The following is a 22,627-nucleotide window of genomic DNA, read 5'->3' as shown; positions in this document are numbered from 1 at the left end:
ACTATGGCCAGTTTCACATTTACTGCAGAGCTGTCTTGTATAGCTCTACAGAGGGAGCTTTGGGTGCTGTAGAAATGCCGTGGTTACTGTTCGTTCCACTTTGTAATGGTGGAGGACAGATGGGAAGGAGGAAGGTGCCCAGAACACATATCATGCTGCCAAACAGTCCTACCTGGCACACTGATGTGAGTAACTGCTTTTGGACTCATCTGGCTCCATTTTGATTTCAGGATGAGGAAACATTCCTTGATAGCTTGCTTTCCCCATCTCCTCTGGCTGTACCCAGTGCTTCAGGATCTCATTCAAGCATGGCTTTATAGGAGCCTCATCATATCATGCCTCATTTTAAGTGGTGCTGTGGGTGTTGCTGCAGTCTTCAGCTCTTTAAACAGATGTGGCACTGCTCGTGGGTTCCCCAGCAGCCTGCAGCACAGCCCCAGCCAAGCATTCCACACTTGCCTCAGCTCTGCTGGGCCTCTCTTCAAGAAATCTGAAAGAGGGATTTCTTCAGCAGAGCATTTGTTAAACATCCTTCAGTGTCCTCCACAGATAAAGCTTCTGTCAATCCCACCTGTCTGATTTCATCTTCTTTCTTTCTCATTCCATCTGACTCCCAGGCAGACTTTCTTCTCCTCTGAGGCCCTTGGGAGAACCGATCATTTGGTTGTAAAACTTCTTCTTGACTTCACTGACACCCACTTTCGTAAAATGTCTTTGTGCTTACACTGTGCAGAAGTTCCTTCACGTGCTCATGCAGACCTTGAAGGCTTTCAGGTGCTGCCCCTACCTCCATTTTCATTGTTCACCTCCTCATTTTGTTCTTGGGACTCCATATGTCCTCCCTGGACTGTTGCTCACCAAGGTACATGTGGCAGGGCTGTGATCTGCCTTCTCAAGCCCCACAGACCTGACACGGGTACCACAGACTCCCAGGTTTCTCATTTCAGGTCTGGAGAGCACTTTGGCATCTTGGTAGGGTGTTTGCAGTCTCATGTCATGATTTCTGTAGAGGTGACAATCTTTCTATCAGCTTTGGCAGATATGCTGAAGGGGATTTACTTACTGGGGTCTGGCTCTCTTTTGTTGAGGCTGTAGACTATTAAATTGCATTCACTTGCTGTCTTCATTTGTTTTCCACGCAGTAGCACTGAGGTGTCCTGAAGAGAAGTTTTGCACTATTCCAACTGATTTTTCTCATAAGAATGTATATAGGGGTTATCTTTCAGTTCAGGGAAGCACAGACTGGACTACTGGACCTTCTCACACCAAGGTCTAGAAATTGGTGTCAGGTCCAGTTACTGTAACATCTACAAGGAAGTGATGGGACAGCCTCTGGTGAGGTATATTTTAACCTGTGTTCTCAGGTGCTGCATAGTTAATTAACTATAATGTGAAACATAAACTAGTCATGTGATTAACTGAGGAAATCTGTAATATCTCTTGTCATTACTGCAGTTCATTCCAGTGGGAGATGGAGGTGACCCTGAAAGAATCTTGCACTGAGGTGTAATAAAGTATTCAAATGTAAATGTATGTATTTGTCCCTGAGATTTTGCTTCATGTGCCTAAAATCAGGGATATGTCAGAGGAGCCCACAGCTTGTTATTCAGGCTCGTCTGCCCCTGTGCCCACACCAAAGGGATGAATAAGAAGTGTAGTATTTCTGAATTACAGCTAAGAAAGATTTCAGTAGCCAGCAGATAATTTTCCCTGCACTTAAGGAGTTAAAGGGAGAGCGAGGAAGGGAATAAAGATGGTTGTGAGGAAAAACAGCAGTGTTCTGAGCCACATGCCAAAATAACCTGATCAGGCCGTGATAGGGAGTAACTGCCTACACCACCTCCATGCTCAAGAGTACTAAGTAAGTCCTGGTTGATAATTTTCATCATAGCTATAAAGAAAAGTCATGATGTGCAGAATGAAACAGGAGGCAGGTTTGTTGATGCTATAAATGCAGGAGAGGGATGTGTAGGAGGGCGGTTGGGGTGGCAGGGAGATAAGGGATTTGAAGGTGATTTTCATGAGAGTGCCTGGCCACTGCACTGGAGAGATGTGCTTTTTGGGTGGGGATGAGAGGGAAGGAGATGGATGCTTGGCTTTGTCCATTTGGTTTTGTTTATGGCTACTCTGTGCATTGGGAGGTCTCGGTTTTTCATTTGGCCATAAAAGACATGGATCAAACATGGCAGGTTGGAGCCATGTGAAACCAGCTCTGGAGCAGTGCAGGGGATGTGCTCTGTCACATCTTCCGTCTTTGAGAACTGCTGTGCACTACATTTAGAAAAGTACTAATTAGGCTGAGACAGTTTTACTAGCAGGACAGGAAAAGCAGAACAGGAAGGCAGGGAAATTTTCACCTAGAACGAAGGGCCCCTTTGACATCTTATGCTCACCAGGAACAGGAAGGAGCTGGGGCTGTTGAGATCTGAGCTCTGCTTTGAGGTTGTCTCCAAACATTCAGTAGCACAAGGGAAAGAATTTATATAGCCTCCAGGGACATAAACTTTCAGGAGGTTCTGAGAGTGCAGTGAGGCTGGGGACAATGCCTCAAAAGGAGCCACGCAGAGGCCACTGTGTAGAAGAGTGCTGCGCTTGAGATGTGGCTATTTTGAAGGTGCAATGCATTAGCCATACCTGGCAGATCCCCTTTTCATTGCTTTCTCAGCCTGGGCATGTATATGGGTTTGCAGGCTCGTGCTTCCCTGGGGAGAAGTGGAAGATACTTATTTCAGTATTGTCTTGCGAGCATCATTTATATGCTGAACACACACCATGTGCTTTCTACAGTATTTTTCAAGCAGGCACTGTGGTTCTGGCAGCAGCCAGGGAGCAGTCTCTGGTTACAGAGCACTGGCAGCTCTGCAGGTACTGCAGAAGGTCTTAACTTCCTACTTAATACAGGGCACTGGCCTGGTCTTGCCACCTCAAAGGCCACACTTAAAAATCAGCAGTAACTGCTGGGAGTAAACCAAAAGAAAACATCAGTGACTTTCAAACTGTTCCTTCTTTAGTCCCCAAAATGTATTTTTTGCCCTTTGGGGTGACGTGGGTGGATAGGGAACTTTACCTCATTTGCTTTCCTGAAACTTGTTAGAAGTACAAGTGAGGCGGCTGCGTGATTTGTGTGTGCATGCAGAAGAGGGCCATCTGAATTGTAAATAGCACCTGCTAAATTATTATGAAGTGAAAGCTGACGTGGGAGGAGTTCTCAGGAACAAAAAACCTCAAGTCTTTTAATGAAAGTCATTCCAGCTGTTTTAACACTGTCCCCTGGCTGCACCCTACCTACTTCAGCACATGTAGATGCTGTGGGGAGTTATGTGAGTCTTATCAAGGACAGGGAAGACCCCACTAAATCCAGTTACTGTCAGTTTTGTGAGAGCTTCAAATTACTACACTAAACTCATTATTAAAGAAAGGAACTATCAATTTTATTTAATGCATGGTGCCCAACCCTGATTCTGGTCCCAGCCCAGATATTCATCGTGCTCAGGGGTGATATAAAACTTAGACTTGCACTCTTCAGGTCATGTATTTAGCTGTTGTGGTGTCCTGGCTTCATCCTGGCTGGCTGAGGGGCCTGCCTTGCACCCATGCCAAGGCAGGGACCAGCACAGTTGGAATTGCTGCTTGGCTTAGTCCAGTCAAAGCTTTTGGTGGTGTAGGTGGGGCTGCTGAGCTGGGCTTCAGGTGTGCAAGAATGCTCAGTGGGTGAAGTAGTGTCACCCTCTCCACTCCTGGCAGAGTGCAAAATGGTGAAGAGCCAGGTGCCAGCCTTGGGCATTCCGTGCAAAATGCAGAAAGGTGACTGCTAGGATGTTCCTGGAGAGAAAGGAAGTGACAGGAGAGGCCCAGCCTTGCACAGCAGGTTTCTTGTCAGACCTGTGAATGGGGGGGTTAAGAGAACTTTGTCCAGGTGAAACATCCCATTTTCCATCCCTCTGCAGCTTATGGCCCCTCTGTGTTTCCAAGACCCCAGGAGCAGGAATGCTCTCTGGGAGAGTTCCCACTGTCTCTGAGACATCGGTGCCACTGGGCTTGGCTGGTGTGGATCACCCCATTATTGCTGTCTTGTTTCCTCAGGGACGTTGTGGCAAGCTGTTGTCAGCCTATATAATCAAAAGGCTGAAGGTGTAAATCATATTACAGGCTGTAATGAGGAACTTGATTCCTGTAACAAAACCATCCAACTTTTATTCACATTTATTGCTATTCCTGCTAATGCCATGGAGCAAAAATCCTTTTTGAAAGAAACAACATGCCACCAGCATCAGTTTTATTGCGTCCTCAGGAAATTTGGGATTGTGTTTTTCTCACATTAACTGCACAGGAAAATTTGCAATAAAAATTACTTTGCTGCAGAAGCCGCCTTTTCCCATCACCAAGCTGTCAATCAGCCTGTAATTTCTTGGTACCGGACTATGCTGAAGAGCTCACTGAGTTATTTTCCTTACAATGCATGCCCTTAAAACCTCAAAAATAGGAAAATAATTTTGGATGTAAGGAAGAAGATTTCATAGTTCTTCTTTTAGGGTAAAAAACCCCAACCCTTTTCTGTGATGAGATGTAACCTCTGAGGAGGGGCAGCACTGGCAGCAAGAGAGTCCAAAATCCTTGCTTTATCCACAGAAGCATTGCTTCCTTCACCCCCTCCATTTTTGGGATACCAGGGTGAGCCAGTGTTTATCCCCTGTTCCTGTCCTCTGCTGAGGCTGCCAGCAGTGTTTCAGGGACAGCAAGGGGGGCTGGTTGTCGATGTGGAAACCAGTCCCTAACAACAACTTGTTTCACCAAAGGGCACTGGCAGCCATCTGACATTGACAATGTTGAGTGACTGCTGACCTTGTTTTTAGCGTCAGCTGATATCAAGTGGAGCCCTGCCAGTTTGCACCAGTTGAAAGCCTGTCCCTTAATGGTGGCGATTACCCTGATTTTTACAGTGGCACTGAGAAAGTTGCAGCTGCTGCGCTTCACATCCTTGACTTTAATTTGCTATGCCTCAGTCTTTTGGTGTTATCTTTAGAGGAGCATGCGAGGAGAATGTCTCTCCTTGTTCTGCGTCAGTGTTTTTTTCCCTTTTTATTTTCTACGAAGAGAGATTGCTCAAGCACACCATGGAATGAAAGCCATAAAACTATAAATTACACCTCTGCTAGGTCCACAACGTGTTACCAATTACATCTGCCATATTATTTGCGTCCAGGGGGACAACATACATCAAACCACCCCCTCTCTCCAGGCAGGTCAGTGCTGTACTAGAAGGAACACCGTGATTCTTTTTAATCAGTGGAAAAACAAACATAGTTTTGGCTCACTCACATACGATCTTTGTGTCCAGGATGACAAGTTGAGTAGCACTGCTGTGGTTCTCCGAGCCCGCTGCCTGCCACGTGCCATGGCATTGGTGACAGCATCATTGCCCTGTGGAAAGGAGAGAGGAGAGAAGATACTTAGCGTGGCAAGGAGCTGGAGGGCGTCTGAGTACCCAGTTGCAGGGACCTTGGAAATTTCTGCCCAGGAGGCTGGGGGAGCAGGGGGTAATGGAGTTAAAAGGAACAACCGCAGTCATAAATCCACCTAGAGCCAGGGGTCATGTCTGCAGCGGCAGCATGCCATGGTTTGCAGGGCTTCCTTGCTAGGCTGGGATCAGTGGGGTTTTGTGTGTCATGGTCAAGCCCAGGTGAGGGTTTCCCCATGTGTCCTGAAGGAGTTTTCTTCTGCATCTGCTCTATCCTCATAAATTCATCACTGCAGCGGGGGGGAAGGTGGGGGTGCTGAAGCAAAGTGGAAAGATTGCTTGGCTTGTTACTGCCGAGCAGTTACTCATGGTAGGTTTTGGCTCACCACAGCGCCCCTCTCCTGAGCCACTCCTGGCTTTTGGGCTGCTGGGAATTAACTGGAAAAGAGCATTGGGTGTGTTTAGATCTGTTAACTTGACTACTGAGCTTTGTGAGTGTGGAGTGACAGTCATATTTTTCTGTATGAGTGTGTAAGTTCATGCATGCATGTGGATCTCTGTGTACACATGAGCTCCAGAAAATCTTCTGAAGAGGAACATGGACTAGTGAAGTATGAGGAGGCTGAGTCAGATACTGTCACACCTCGTCATGAAGAAGTCGACCGTGTGCACTGCAGAGTTTGTTGTGGTTTTGTTACTGAACCATTCATTCAGTTTTTAACTTTTTAAAGTTGAAAACAAGTCAAGGTTATGTTTCTGCTTAATAATTCAACAATGCTGCCAGCTCAGCATATTGTCTTTTTCTTCCCTAGTCATTCTGGTTTATTAAAAAGAAACACTGGTGACAGATAGAAGGCACGGAGGCTGTGCCTTACTGCTCTAACTCCTGCTGGGTGCCGATTCCTTCCCCTGAAGTCCCCATGGATTAGTGTTCTTCACAAAATGTTTGCCCCAGCAGTACTGTCCCTACCCTGGGCAGGGAAAGCTGGCAGCAAGTCAGGACTTAGCTGTCCCCTTCTCCATGCATCACATTTTTTTCTCTGAATAGGCACATTTTCTGTTTCTGTGGAATATTACTCAGAATCCTTCAGTAAGTCTATGTCAGTGATGCATTATTTTCACTTTGGTTATGAGGTTGTGGGGATGCTTTTTAGTGGTCTGGGGTTTGTTTTTAAAAGATTTAGAAGATCATTAACTCTTCTGAGACCAAATAAACTTGTATTAAAATAGGCTTTTGTCTTTTCTGTAAAAATAAAGTTATATTAGGAGCTAATTCTGCCACATGCTAATATGTATGTTGCTTCATAAACAGTGCTGTTTATTTCCAGAGGATCTGCTTTCCAGTGATGGTATTGTCACTGTGAATATGAATAGATGAACACAGTTTTATAAATCTGGGAGCACTGAGAGCACACAGTGAAGCTCATGTTGTGTAACTCCCATCTCCAGTGTCCCTGAGCACAGACTAGCATTGTGCACAGTTCCCACTCACAGACTTGGCAAGCAGTCTGAAACATCATTTTCTGTTCTGGCTCCTCAACTTTATCTATGCACCTCCATTTGTTCAGAGTATCATCTCCTAGTCCCATCTTCACTCTGTGCAGGCCAGAAGCTACACTGTGGTTTTATGGGAATAACTGGAGGACTTAAGTCGCATCCACCAAACTGCTTAAGATTGGATGAGCCTGAGGATTTGAGATTTGGCTTCTGTAGTCAGAATACTTTGCAGTATTTGACATGAGTTCTTCCAGAGAACTAGATATATTCCTGGAGACAATGGGAGTAGGTCTCTTTAGGCAGAGGAGGTTAAAATAACATCTACATTCCTGTTTATAAAAATGAAAAGGGGGAGGGCAAGAGAGCAAAAATCTTGAAGGTTGTTAGTGTAGTTCAATCCCAGGTAAGGATTTATTTTAGTGCATAATATTTTTTTCTGTGTCGAATTCACATATCTGGAAGATCTTGCTTTTTGTGTGTGTGCATGTGATGCATCTGAAGCCTGTATCCCATTTCCCTTTCCCGCCACTGAGCAATTGAAAAGAGCTGGCAAAGGCATCCTGACACCGTGGTTTTACTCTGATGTTGTTTTGCAGGTATGGCCTCGCATGTGCAAGTTTTCTCTCCTCATACCCTTCAGTCAAGTGCCTTCTGTAGCGTGAAGAAACTGAAAGTGGAGCCGAGTTCGAACTGGGATATGACTGGGTACGGCACACACAGCAAAGTCTACAACCAGAGCAAGAACGTGCAGTCCTCCCAAGCAGCCGCTGCAGCAGCCGTCAACGCCTCCCTCCAGATCCCCAATCCGAGCATCCCTTACGAGCAGACCATCATCTTCCCAGCAAGCACGGGGCACATCGTGGTTACATCTGCCAACAGCACTTCTGGCGTGGTTGCAGTGTCTGGGCAAACACTGGGCGGGCCACACAACCTGATGCGTCGCAGCACTGTGAGCCTTCTGGACACCTACCAAAAATGTGGACTTAAGCGCAAGAGTGAGGAGATTGAGAACACAAGCAGCGTGCAGATTATCGAGGAGCATCCACCAATGATTCAGAACAATGCCAGTGGGGCCACTGTAGCCACCGCCACCACCTCCACGGCCACTTCCAAAAACAGCGGCTCCAACAGTGAAGGGGATTACCAGCTGGTGCAACATGAGGTGCTCTGTTCTATGACCAACACGTACGAAGTGTTAGAGTTTCTTGGCCGTGGAACCTTCGGACAGGTAGTCAAATGCTGGAAACGTGGCACTAATGAGATTGTGGCTATCAAGATCCTAAAAAACCACCCTTCTTACGCCCGGCAAGGCCAGATTGAAGTGAGCATCCTGGCTCGGCTGAGCACAGAAAGCGCGGATGACTACAACTTTGTCCGTGCTTATGAATGCTTTCAGCACAAGAATCACACATGCTTGGTATTTGAAATGTTGGAGCAAAACCTCTATGATTTCTTAAAACAAAATAAATTCAGTCCCTTGCCCCTTAAGTACATTCGACCAATTCTCCAGCAGGTAGCAACTGCCCTAATGAAGTTGAAAAGCCTGGGACTGATTCATGCTGATCTCAAACCAGAGAACATCATGCTGGTAGACCCATCCCGACAGCCATATAGGGTCAAGGTCATAGACTTTGGTTCAGCTAGCCATGTCTCTAAAGCTGTGTGTTCTACTTACCTTCAATCCAGATACTACAGGTAAGAGACTGGGCTCTAGCACTACTAGGAGAAGTATTTTATCTATGGGAATTTTCTTACATTCATTTAAATGAATAAATCATTCCTTAATTCTAAACAGAGATGGCTCTTAGAATGGCTTGTTGGTGATAAGAAAAAATTATGTCCTTACCTCTTGGAGTTTACTTGCATGGAAAACCATTGTAAGTTTGTAAATAATCATAAAGTGTCATAAAAATAGAGTATTCCAGTTACAATTTAGAAAGCTTTTCCCTTCTATCAGCTTGTTTTTCCTGGAACTGTTTCTAGAAGAGGGGATGTCCACATTTCCGTTCCAAGTCAATGGATATAGGTTCGTGGTTTCAGAATTTCTTTAATCTAGTCAATCCATATTCCAAATGTGTCTTTCCAGTTGGTACTCATATATGAAACCAGGGACTTAACAAGTGTGAGGTTGGCCTACAGGAAAACTGTATGGATGCGGAAGATGGTTTGTCAAGGATTAGTTTTCACACAGGCTCTGAGTCAATGGGAGTCTTCTGGCTGGCTCTTGTCAGCTCTCCTCCAGTCAAGTATTGTCAGTGATTTGGTGTTGGACTGAGGAGCTGTTGTCTGTTGATTCACACTCGCAGTGCTTTGTTACATGCTAGGGTGGAGTTGCGACCTCAGCATAGGTGTGCCTGAAGTCAAATGTGTGAACCAGATATATCCCTCTTCAGCCTGTTGAGCAGTTTCAGCAGAGCAGCCTCTTTTTATAACCCCTGGCAGGGCATCCTCGCCCTGCACCTTGACTCCAAGACACAAAGTCTCTCTTGCAGATATTCTCAGATCCTCTCTTTGGTACCAGTCAGCTTGAATCGGCATCCTAGAGACTCAGAAAAGCAGTTCTACTGCTGCTTCAGGGGTGGGGGGGAATGGTGAAGGCAGTTTGGCTTTAGATAACAGCTGAATTTAGAAATGTTCAGACCACATTTTTCTTGTTGTACTTCTGTGAAACAGGGGCAAAGAGATAAAATCCAATCCTTCTTCATGACTAATTTAATGAAAATCAGTCCTGGCAGCATCCACAGCTCATCAGATGGGTTACAGAAAAGCAGAAAAGTTGATCTGTTTGTAAACAGAAAAGAAATCTGTCATATACATGGGAGGACTGGGGATGAAAAACCAACTTGAGCTGATAACAGACCCTTTCCCTACTTCATAAATTTCATGGTGGCAAAGCCTACCTGAACTCTGAGCTTGGAGTGAGTTAATTTTCACAAGACCAGGAACTTTGACAATGTAGCACTGCAGCAGCTGATCTTTATCTGCTTGTCCTTTGCTCTGAAGGAGGCCAGGAAAAATTCCCCAGCCCTAGTTTATACCTCAGAAGAGGCTTATTAAATAAAATATTCTACCTGATGACAGTCCCATCCTCTAGGAGAGACTTATTGCTGTGGTAAATATGCAAAAGCTTTTAGAGTTGCAATTACCTGACAGACTAGTAAAAGAAAAGAAAAAAAAAGAAATAAAAAAAATAAAAGAAAGATAATACAGGAATTTTGTGGTTGAGTTACCTGTGATTCTGCGTCAGCAGCCTAGGTCCCCAGCTGAAAGACAGAAGGGTCAGCCAAAATGAAATATGTGACAGAAAACAGAAATGAAAGAGAAAAATTGTTCATTCTCAGCGACAAACAAGGAATATTTTTGTGGCAGTCTCTGGGGAGGAAAAGGCTTGATAAAATTTGCTTTTTATATTTTAAATGTTATTCCTGCCCAGTCTGAAGTTGCAGCTTGATAGATAATAAGTTCTGTCTGTCTGATTCCTCCCTTGTTTTCCATGCCTGAATTGGTGGGAGGAGGGGAAAAAGGGCAGCAGCTCACCAGGAAAAGAAAAAAAAAAGAAAAATCTTGTTGGGTTGAATTACATCAGCAGGGGGCTGCTGATTAAGCTAAATTCAAGTCATGAGGAAAATTTATGTTCTTCTTCATTTTTTGATGGGGAAAATACAGCACAGAGTAAGGACCCCTTAGACTCTAAAGTGAAGGAACTTTCATGCTAGGGGAAGCACTGGGCTTTATAAAGATTTCATGTGTCTTCCATTTAATTTACACTTGTTCTGCTTGCTAGAGTATAAAAGGCAAGGGGATGACTTCAAGAAATGGCACATTTAAGTTGGATATGAAGGAAAAGCTTCCTCAGACGAGTAAAACCACTCAGACTCTAAGCAGTCATGCTAAAGGAGTGACAGAAACCCTGTGCCCCGTGCATTTAAGGAAAGATGAGGCAGAGCACAGGGGAATATAAAGTAGAGGCTGGATCTCAGCTGGAGGTTTTTTATCATGGAGTTTTGCAAGGAAATTCCTAAGTTACCTCCATATTTTATTAACAACTTGCTTTTTTTTTTTTTATCTCTACTTTTGAGAATACGATGGCCAAATCCTTTGAAGCATTGAAAGGTGTGTGGGATCCTGCTCCTTCTCAGAGAAATGTAAGGCATTTCCTCTTCCTGTAAATGATAGGCCCATTTTCTTCTCCTCAAGGTGGAAGACAAAATGTCTTTAAACAAACTGTGCTTTTTCTTGACCTAATCTGCATAACACATCATAAAGCAAGAGAGCCCCATGGCTGCTTGCGAACTTTCCATGGGTGATTTGCCATTGCTGCCTGCTCTGGAGATGAACAGGATCCCTAGGCCCAGTTTCTTTGGAAAGAATCGTGGGCAGACTTGATATTGTGCTGCTGGCACTGCTCAGGGACCCTCACTGAGTGTTCCAAACTCAGAGCTCTCTCTGTCCCACTGGGGATATTTCTAAGAAAATGTGGTCTGGAAGGATGATAATGGTATTGAGGTGACTGAGCGGGATGAAAAGTATCAAAAATGGTATCAAAATGCCTTTAGTCCAACAGAATTTAGGTCCCAACCCTCTTAAGAGGATACAGCTTCCTCCAAACTAGATCTGCTGCCACAAGTGTTACTCTGGACCCTTTCTGCCTTGCTGCTGACTATAGGGAGCCCATGGGAGACAGAACACGACAAGCTGAGGTGGGCTTTGCAGGAACTCCCACACTGCCAAGAATCCCTCTCTGGGAGGGCAGTGCCCTTGTGTCACCAGTGCCTGCCTCAAGAGAAGGGAATGAGCCCCAGCAGGGCCACACCATGGGCCCTGCCTGACATGACAAAGGACATCACAGCCACAGTCTGTGGTCAGAGTTGTCATCTGAAAGGGGGGTTGCTGTGAAGAGGATCATCGTCCTTCTGCCCACCCATCTTCAGCCTGTGGTGCAAAACTCGCTGTGGTGAAAAGTGTTTCTCTCGTGGCACCCTTGGCCAGCATGTATAGGACCTCACTGGTGCCCATCCAAACATCCCTTGCTTAGGGAGAGGGGTCCCAGCCTGTCCCCCCGGTCACCATAGCCTTTATCTTGTCCCTTACCATCAGCTGCATCAGCCTGGGCCTGATCACTGACCCTTCAGGGAGGTTTGTGGTGATGCCACAGTCTGGAGGTGTCGGAAGGAAAAGGTGAGGAACTGAAGCTGACAGAGGAGGGCTGCTCTGCCCAGCTCACAGTGCAGGAGTGGGGCTCTGCACTTGGCAGTTTCAGCCAGACACGTCTTGAGCTAGAAATGAAACCCTGTTCACAGAATCATGGATCTAAAAGCTGTGATAGCCTCTGCATCACAGGGTATCTTCCTGGGATTTTATTTTTGTCCTTTTCCTTTTCATACTGCAGTTAGAAGGGGAGATCATTGAGGTGGTTTCTATGATCTCTGTTTTGCAGAGGGTCAGGAATGAATGACCAGAGAGATCCCTTCTGGATTGATAAGCTGCGTATGGACAGCTTCCTGGGAAAACCCACATCCTGAGAAATGCAGGGCTCAGGCTGCAACAGACGGCCCCATTCATGCACCCAGGTGGAAGAGGGGGTACTGCCCTCTGGGAGGCAGGGATGGTTGGGGTGGTAGAGGGAGAGTTGAGGTCATCCCTTGTTGGAACAAGAGCACTATCATGGGGTGGTGGTGCTTGGAGCAGTTGGGCTGCTCATGGGGGCACTTACCAGTTTACCTTGCCCTCTTGGCTTTTCTTTGCTGTTCAGCTGAAACAGCTGCTGTGTTGGCACCTCAAGGATGATAGTGTTTTGCTAATTAATGGTGTAATCACCTTAGGAGATTTAAGTCGTTCAGAATTTGCAAAATATTTCAGGTACAAAATAGTGGCTTTCAGCCCTTCACTATTAGCGAATAAATTCAGGTTTGGTTCCTTGTTTTCAAAAGGCTTTTGGTATGTGGCTTGTCTGACTTGGGTTGAGATGTCTGCTTTCTTGTCTGACTTGGGTTGAGATGTCTGCTTTGTAGGTAAGTGGCCTTTGATGAAATGTTTGGATAACAGAGAACGAAACTGAGTACCAGTTTGAAGAGGTGTTCATCAGTCTGGTTTCCAACACTGCAAGAACATATGCATGCATAAAGGCTACGTGCATGTTGTCAACCTCCCATACAAAGTGTGCAGTGAGGCTGCGTGCAGGCGTGTTTTGTGACTGGCTCTACATGCTTAGCTGGGTCAGTGCAGGTCCTGAGGGATGCAGGGGGCTAAACTGGATCTGACTTGCCACACATGGGCATTGTGCCATGACAGGTGTTGGTCCTTCAGCTGTGCTGACAGGAAGCCAAAGCAAGGTAGATTTCTGAGCAGTCACAACCTTTTCCCCATTGTGTGACTCACCAATGTGTCATTCTGGTCAAAACTGCCCTTTAAATAAGGCAGTTGTGATGACACAGGGATGGGCTATGCTTTTATTGTTTACTCACTGAATTGGCATCTGCTATGTCCTTGTACAGTGTAATGTACTTATATTTCAAAATCTTCTGCCATTCTGGACTTGCAAAAACATCTCTACCTCAGATTTGACTGCATTTGCAGCTGTGGGAGCCACACTTCTGCCAGTCTGTTTCACTCCTACCTGCAACACTCACTGCTTTACTGACTCTGCCTCTCCAAGGTAAAGAGCAGGATGCTTTGAGGTGGAAAGTTTCTTGGGACTGGAGTGAAACCACAAAGTTCATTGCTGAAGTCTAAGCTCAGTTTCACTTGGTGACGATCACACCCGGTAGGACTGCAGGCTTGCAAAACTGGCAATACATTGCAGAAGACTTTGTGGAGAAAAGCAGTCTTCTAGCTGTACTATATTAAGCAGTTGTTATTTCCCAAGGACCCTTGAAATTTGAAGTTGGTTTTTTTTCAGAATCAAAATTCAACATGATTTTTTTTTTCAAAACCAGTATCAGGATTAATTTAATCTCAGCTGTTTTGTACCCAGACTACCAAATCTTGGAAAGCAAGAGACATCTAGCTGAAAGCTTTTGGCTTTAGCCCACCTTTGGGATAGTCAGGGCAGGTTGGCTTTTTGTTTTACAGAACTCAAGCAAAGATAGTTGTTTGCTAAATTCCTTTGTGTGTAAATCACCTCAGAGAAGGGACAGTAAACCAACATTGTGCTCATGGTGCATCCAACAGGAGATTCACCGTGTCTGTACTTCCTACCTGGCATCTAATTTAAAACAGAAAAGCCTGTATTTCAGCCTTAACGATCTCCTCAGACTAGACCCTGCCTAGTGTTTTCTCTGCTGAAACCTTCTTACTATTTACCTAAGTATTTTTAATTTTGCTCTGAGCAGACATGCCAGCTCCTCCTTTATCTTCTGAAAGCTGGGGATGTGCCCCATGCCTTGTGCCACCACAGCACCTCCTGCCCAGCTCCAGCTTGTGATGCTGGCCTTGCTCCGAGAGGAGCCCTGTGTCCCTGCGTGGAGTTGGAAGGGCTGTCTGTCACAGGAGAGTTTTGTTTATTTATTAACCAAGTGGATAAAATATGCCCGGTTATGTGCCTCCAGGCCCAAGAAGATTTGTAACAAAGGGCTGTTTGCAAGGAGCCTGACAGGGAGCCTTTCTCCAGCAAAGACAAGTCTTTGGTAGACCAAGGAAGGGAGAAGTCTCATGCTGTTTCCTTTTACCTCATCTGTGTCTGAGAGGTGGAAAATCAAATATTGGAACTGAGCGCTGAGCCAATGCCTTCAGTCCACTCTCCTGTCTCTGGAAACAGCTCCTATATGGCAAAGATGGGGCACTGATGGGGCACAGTAATTACTGACAGTAATTACTCCTGCAGATCTCAGTTTTGTCTTGGTGGCTGGAAAGGAAGGAGCCTGTGTGTTCACGGGCAGGGATCAATTCATTAAGGCTGTTTTGGATCAGAGATGAGTGTGTGAGCAGCAGCCAGAGGCAGGTACCAGGGCTGGAAGCACTGTTCTTCCATCAGCTGGTGCCGCCCCTTGGGTGAGGGACTCTGGTGCTGGTGTAAAAGAGCAAACAAAACCTAAGAAGAAAAAGGTAAATGTAATTTTCCCAAGGCTGCTGCAGCTTTTAAACCCATCAGTGATCCTCACGAAGGGAAGGGCAGTGCTGTGGATGGAAGCAGCCCCATTCACTCTCAGGGGCACTGCCCACAACCGAGGCAGTGCTGTGCAGGCAGGAAGGAAGCAGGAGCAGAGCCACAGTGATGTGGCTGCTGACCAGGGCTCAGCCATCGACCACCAGCTCTGACACAGGTCCTGCCCAAACTGGGGTAACTCACCTCATCCTTCTCCACATCACCTCCAGAGGGACATGATTTTAGAACTGTGCTCCCCTTTCCCTCCACCCCCTCTACTCCATAACTTACCCATTTAAGCAAACCTTCCCTTAGTGGGTATTTGCACCACCCAGTGCTACATAATCCAATGCTTGGGGCTGACCTCCCCAAAAGCAATACCTTACAGTTTGGAAACAAATAACACTTCAGATGGGGCTGAGATGGAGCTCCCACGTGCTTTCTTTCAGGGTTTGCAGAGAGGAGGCAGTGTGCAAATACACTAACGTGAACATCACAAACGTACTTCTTTTAAACCCAGCAGAAAATCCTAAACTAATCCCTACCTTCTTTATACTTGCTCTCAGAATCGTTTCAGTAACATTGTGAGGACTGGGGAGTGGCTTGGAAGTCACACTCTCCCCACTTTTAGGTTGGCTAGAGTGTTGGGTTTATGAGTTTTTTGGTGTTTGTTTTTTTGTTTTTTAGTTCCTTTCTTCCTCTGCTACTGTTTCTCTCTCATCACCACCAAAACAAGCCTGTCACAGGATTTCCTGCTGTCTATTTTTCTTCTCTTAAGCTTTGTAAGCACAGTAAGTCCTGTTAAGGCTGCAGCGTGGTGAAATGATGTGAAAAATCAAGGTCACTCTTGTATTTACTCTACCAGGGCAAACCTGAAACAGGTACAAATAGCCAGGTTTTTTTACTTGAACTATTTACCTTCAAGAAATCAAAACCCTCCTATTGCAGCTGTTGGTGGTAGCACTTCAGACTCCTTCTCTGTAGTGGATAAAAGACACACAGTGTTTTGGTAAAGATACCTGTGCTCACCTCGGGGGCTGGGACGTAACCAAGCTCAGTATGGTGACACGGAGCTTCAGTGACCATGTGAGTGAAGGTACAATTCACAGGGCTACAGCAAGAGCCAACTGCAATCAGAGCCAGCTGTTTGCCCCTGTATGAAAAGCATAAAGTTTGGTCTCTGCTTCTAGTTGCTTACTTCTGTGGCACGGTGTTTGCTCTTTTCCGTCCTCCAACTCAAGTCACTTCCTCACCAAGTGCAAAGGAAGCAGAGCAGGGAGAGGGTGCTCTTCTTTTCAGCTCCAATGACAAAACAGCAGCAGCAGCTCATAGGAACAGTGGTATGGTGCCCCACAGATGCCACTCCAGCAATAGGTGGCCAGCGAAGGAGAGTGGACTGCAGTCACACTTACGCACTAGTAGCATTTTCTATGTCTTCCTACATTTATTTCAATGCATATTTGGGTCAGGGCAGTAGCTGGCCAAGGGCAGAGGTGGCTGCTGAGAAGCAAAATGAGGTGAGGGGCTGTTGGGATGAGATCGGTGCTCCAAGTGTGAAAATAAAAGAATTATGAGCAGTGAGATTCCTCATCCTCTCCTGAGTATGAAAAAGCATTAGCAACACAGTTTGCACAGGATTTCAGGGATACTCTGCTCAAGTACCGTGTATTTAAATCCTATCAGGTTTTTACCTCCCCCCCGTACATTTGCTCAGTGCAGGCAAGAGATGTAAATGTGACATGAAGGAAGCTTACTGTGTATGTCTGTGCATTCATTAGGTTCACAGGTTTTAGGCCCCAGCACAGCAGTACTGGGAAGCTGTATTACACTGCAGAGCATTTTCTAGTTAGAAAATATTTCTGCTCTGCTGCTTATTAGCAATGAGGTTAGAAAAGTGACTGGCCTTGGTTTATAAATGAATGAGTCATTACCAGAAGAGAAAAAATTACCTGAATACACAACAATTAGCATGGAGTTATACATTCCCCAGCTTCAGACCCCTGAATGACATGACTCCAGTGTCCAATTTCTATCTTCTCAAACCATTTGCTCCACAGATGCCTCAAATTAGCCTAAGCTCATGTAAAGGCCCCTTATTCTCAGGTGGGGACTCAGTAGCTACCTCCTCCAGGTCATGCTGGGGAAAAGGAGTGACTCTCAAGTAGCTGAGAGTGGTTATCTTGCTTGAAAAACACTAATTTTGTGGCCTGACTTAAGCTGAGTTACAGCCACAGCTGTTACCTGTTTAAGAAGGAAGGTCAAGGAAATATCCTTTGCCTTTTAGGCCAGGTCGTACAAGAGTTGTTTTGTGATGCTTTTCAGGGAAAAAAGTCATGCAGAAGAGAGGCATTCATAGAAAAAAAAAAAATATATATATGTATATACACACACACACAACACACACATTGTGAGAGATTCACAGCCCTAAGAGGAAGAAGTAAAAAGGAAGTGGCTCTAGGAACTGAGAGAAGGAAAGGGCAGAGGAGGAATCCTCTTCCAGACCATGGTTACCTGGAAGTTGCTGTTTCCTATATAAGGAAAGGTGTGGGAGGAAAGAAGATGAAGTTTCACCCTTCTTGCTATCTGGAGACTTAAAGGCCAGAGATAGGCAATTTCCAGACAGGACAGCATCCCTCTCTTGTGATGGGCTAGAAAGTAATCTGTGAGTGCCTGAGTGATAGCTTCACTTTTTTTTTTTTTTTTTTTTTTTTTTTTTTGCTTATTGAAGGACAAAATTGCATTGTTTTACCTGCACAGACATGAGTCATTTTGCTTTACCTTTAATTTTTTGTTTTACCTTTATTTTGCTTTTGTGACTGCATGGGACCAATACTTGGGTGGACATCCCAAGTACTGTCCCTGATTGTGCTGGTTTGCATTAGCCAGAGAATAGCAGACTTCTACCCACTACCAAATCTAATATTTGTCTCCAGAGGCTGCTGCTCAGGGAGAGAGGCAGGGTAGATGTGTGGAAATGGACCCAAATCTAACTGAAGTGACTCTGAATTGAAAATTCTGCAGTACAAAGAGTTAACTCCTTGTCATCGTTTTGCTTTTGGTCAACCACTGCCATTTGTAGCTGATTTGAAGCAGATGGTCTCAAAAGCAAGTGTAATACCTGAGGCCTGCTAAGACATGAGAAGTGCCAAAAGTTGTATAGTGTCATCACTGAATCTCTACCTTTGTGAGAGGCTTGGGGCAATTTTCAGCTAACTCTAGTGACTTGTACAGCTTCTAAGCTCAGGAAGATCACCAGCTGAAGCCTTTAGAGGATAAGGAGAATTGTGTGTTCTAGCAGCTGATGATTGTGCTCACATACAGGCAGACAAGGAGAAGTTAGCAGCATTTCAATTAACTTGACATCAGGAGGAGCTGCACTGCTCTGAGTTGTTTAGGCTGCACATAGGATGGTTGGATGGCTCGTGGTAAGAGTGCTAAGCAACACCATGCTTTCTGCCTGTACTCTGCAGTCTAGATGTAGGTGTCTGTGCCATTTACCTTGTGCTGTTCTCCTGGAATGCTGTGCTTGCTGAAGCAGGGCTGTGTTTACAGCCCTCGTGCACAAAGTTTTGAGGCTGAGACCATTAAACAAAAGGGTAATAGGGTATAACAGTACATATGACAATGCGGGGTTAGCACGCATGTTAATGTGACAGCTGGCATACAGAAGGAAAGCTGATGGCCTTTTTTGGATTCACCAGGGTAAGAATTTGTGTTTCCAGTAGTTGCTTCCATGCAGAGCTCTGCACTCAGTGTCTGGGAGGGTAGTGAGGGGTGAGGGGGGGGGTGGGGAAGGAGCATCTGATGAGTTAAGAAAAGTTTCAATATATTTAGCCTTAAGAGTGTTTTACTTGCCAGTGGGAGACTGCAAACAGAGAATAGTCATGCAAGAGGAAAATGGAGTATTTCTTTGATGCTCACAAAAATATTAAGAGGGGGAGATGAAATCTAAAATGTAAATAGCTTCAGCGACGGCTAGATGAATTTGCTGGTTACTGTGCTAAAAAGTTAATGAAGAAATATTGCTAGTTGATTTCAGTAAGTAAAAGGAAGTAATGGTGATGGCCTGTATCAGAAATAAAAACTCATCTAAGTGACCTCATCCCCATAGTTGTCAAAAATGCAATTCATGTCATTGTTGGCCTGTTAAAATAGTGGACTGGATTCTGAAGGGTTGCATGAGCACAGACAAGAGCAGGAAGTAATCATATTGCTGTTTCTGGAAATGCTTTTCTGGAGGCTCATTTGATAACCTATGTCCTCTTGGCAGGTGCATGAGGGAGCAGGGAAGAGAATGGCACTACAGGCTGGATTTCACTTAGCAATGCCAGTATGGGTACAGGGATGTGGTGGCTCCAAATGTATTCCTTTGTAAGGAGGTCAAAGTACAGCTTGATGTGTAAGATACATAATGAGTGTCAGAAAGAAAGGCATGTTAACTGTGTTGGAAGATAACATTCTGTCTTTTGAATGGATTCTTGTTATTGTCACTGCTGTTACATTCAGCAAAAAAAAAATGTTGAAATTATTCCTTTTTTTCCATTATTTAGCTCTTGTTCTCAGCTTTGTTATGGCCACAAAGAGAGGATAAAAATGAATTGGCACAAAGTTGGGTTTTCCTGTATCATTTAGAGTTATGTTTTCAGCCGTTAGCACTTTGGTAGGGTCTGTTCTTCATTTTGAAAATAGCAATAAAAGAGCAGAGAACATAAGAAAACACAATTCTGTCTTTTTTTTTTTTCTAATGAAATTGTCAGTGCTAGCCTGAACTCTGCCTCTGATCTGTATGAAGTCTCTGAACTGTGCAGTTGGAAGAAAGCAGATCCAAAAGGAGAGATAAAATTTCCATGTGCCTGGCTACTTTAGAAGGTAGTAAAAAGCTCCCAATGTCTTGCTTGTTTTTAATCTGTATGTTTATGTCTACATCAGTCCTTTGGGAATAAACTTTAAACATTTACACTGGATTTAGAGAATTGCCTTCCAGCATCAATACCTATGTTCCAGCAAGAGTAACTTAAGATTAAGTTTATGTGAATGGCCCTCTTGGCTTTCAGAGGCATGGGTAACGTTAAAGGATGTGTTGAATTGCTGCTCAAGTGGGAAATGGTAGTGATGAACATGAAGTGTTGCAATGGATTTGCAGTTTGTGTATGGTTGTTGGAGGTATGGGGTGTGCAGGGGGATAGCTCATGTCTTGTGAAAAGGATCCATTTGCAGTGTGTGGCAGCTAAGCATCAGGACGCAGTTGACAGCCCCCACCCTGTTCCACTTTGATGTAGAGTGGCCCTTGAACAAACCCAAGCCTTCAGCCCCCTCATCACAGAAGGGAGGAATTGCCAGCTGCTTTTCCAGCAGCTCTAGAAGTGCAGCATTGTCTGCCCCATGTAAATCGTCAGGATCTTTGCCTAGAACCTTGATGCCCATCTCCACCTCTGAGGGGCAGCCAAAGTAGAAGTTGGAGAGAGAAGAAGCAGCAGCAAACCCAGGATATGAGAGGTTGGTTCAGATGAAAGCAGAGGATGGCAAAGGTCAGAGTTATTCTAGATGGTCGACACAGCCAAACAGAGCACTCCTTGCAGCCCTAGCCTGTGGTTTGGTCTTACGTGGGATTTGAAGAGGTTCACTTCCAGTTCAAGGTGTGTGCTTTTAAGCAACTGTTGAGTTCTAGCTCCTAGACACACTCACAGCTTTTACCTTAGCCTGAGGCTACAGGATCTGATTACTGCCCACAAAATGACATTTGAAGTTGTGTAAGAATCTTGTGTGCAGGATATAACTCTACTCACTGCTTTTGTGAGGGGGCTGTCACAGCAGCCCAGGGACAGCACAGAAAGCAAGCATAGTGCTTGGTTTTTGGCAGAAAATGTCCCTGACTTGCCGTATCACACAGATCAAATTGCATGGCAAGTGAGGGCTGTGGGGATGGTTACAAGCTTTGTGACTGAGTTTTTTAGAGCCAGAGGTATGCTCAAGTATCTTGTGAAATGGCCACTTCAATGATATTTCCTCCACACTTTTGCCTTTTGAGAGATCCACATTGCTGGGCTTATCCTTGCCCACCAGGAACAGTGCGTTTGCTTGACCCGCATTGCCTTGCCTGGCATTTTGGAGCTGTGCCATGCTGTAGTATTTGCTGCTGTCACGGTGTTGGGAGGCAGCGTGGCCGGGCACCGGGGAACATTTCTGCACAGTGCTTTGAAACGTCTGCCATGCTCTGACTGTGCATGCCCACGTGCCTCGCAGCGAGCCAGGCTTGGTGGCCACCGAGCTGGCGAGTGGCTGGCATTGGCAGCAGCCCCCGTGGCAGCCAGGGGGGAGCAGGAGCCCTGGTAGCAAGGACAGGAGGCTGCTGTGGCTACAGCCATAGCTTGCTTTGATTGAAGCTGGCACAAGATTTTCCAACCAGGCCTTGACTGACCAGGAGCTTAAAGGCTTTCTTATCTGTGGAGAGTGACACAGGCTGAGGGCAGCCCATAATTAATAAAGATACTAACCCTCCTTATGCAACCAGGGGATGTCTGACAGCGTTACTAGGTAGTTGCTCAATAACAAGGCGTGTTACAACTAACCAGCTGGGACCAATTATGAAAGCCTCACTAATGCTAGCGAGCACTTGCCTGTTGGCATTGTAGGGCTGAAGCTGAAGAGATGAATGACCGCTGTGCAGCACACGGGCAGGCTCGTGGTCGGGCAGAGCGTGGTGTGCAGCTGAAGCACAACCAGCGCATGGAGCGCCGAGCGTCTCTGCCCTGGGACCTGTTTGCTGGGCATGGATGAGCCTCGGTGCCCAGCACTGGCTGTAGCCTGTGTGCCCAGATGCAGGATGAGGAGGCACCCCCGGGGCTGCGGCACCATTTCCCTTCCCATCTGCAGCTTCTTCCACCCCCTTGCTGCTGCAGCGGCACCGATGTGTGCCCAGTACATCCTCAGCTGCTGGCTACGGGTAGGAAAGGGGAGGGAGGGAAGCGGGGGCTCCTGCTGAAGGCTGCCTCATGAATTTTTAGTCATTACATGAAGATTTCAAGAGTGTGCAAGTAAAACATAAAATGAAGCAAAAGACTAAGTGGCATTGCACAAAAGGAAGGGAAAAAATACCCCAAAACACTGAATCATTGTCCAAAAGGTGCAGCCATTAGAGAATAATAATAGTTTTTGTGTGCAGTGCAGCTGGGGCCACAGTTGCAGAAGGAAGGTCCTCAGTGACCTGTGTGATGGCTCTGTTTGTTTAATGTGCTAAAACAAAGAACTGAAAAGCAGACAGGGTCCTTGCAGATAGTTGCAGGGCTTTTCTCTCAGTCCCTGTGTCTGTGCCCTCTTTCGCTGTGTGCGTGTGTCTTCATGCTCCAAGTGCAACTAATCACAGCTCCATGCTCCAGGATGCCTTCTGTTCTGCATCCCTTGTCACTGTGCCCGGGCACTCCCTGGTTGTTGACTCGCTTTTTTTTTTTTTTTTTGTAATTTAGAAACTGCAGCAAATAATAAAAAGTCAAATGGTTACTTTTTTATTGTCTGTTTTTGCAGTTCTCTGTCCTTCAGAATGAGCTCAGCGTAATGACATTATTCCCACCCCTCCATCCTGACCTCAGTCT

General features: G+C 45.6%; 1 protein-coding gene across 1 annotated transcript in view; it reads left to right on the top strand.

Annotated features, from left to right (window-relative positions):
• Positions 1–22,627, top strand: part of HIPK2 (homeodomain interacting protein kinase 2) — a 128,433-nt gene that overhangs the window by 34,668 nt on the left and 71,138 nt on the right. The window contains exon 2 of the mRNA XM_062492479.1: positions 7,552–8,650. Within this exon, the coding sequence (XP_062348463.1) occupies positions 7,552–8,650 (1,099 nt within the window). The remainder of the gene's footprint in view (positions 1–7,551; positions 8,651–22,627) is intronic.

The sequence above is a fragment of the Cinclus cinclus genome, chromosome 4 (assembly GCF_963662255.1).
Source record: "Cinclus cinclus chromosome 4, bCinCin1.1, whole genome shotgun sequence".
NCBI classification, from domain to species: domain Eukaryota; kingdom Metazoa; phylum Chordata; class Aves; order Passeriformes; family Cinclidae; genus Cinclus; species Cinclus cinclus.
The sequence above is the reverse complement of the archived record's forward strand: the minus strand, read 5'-3'. Positions and strand labels throughout refer to the sequence as shown.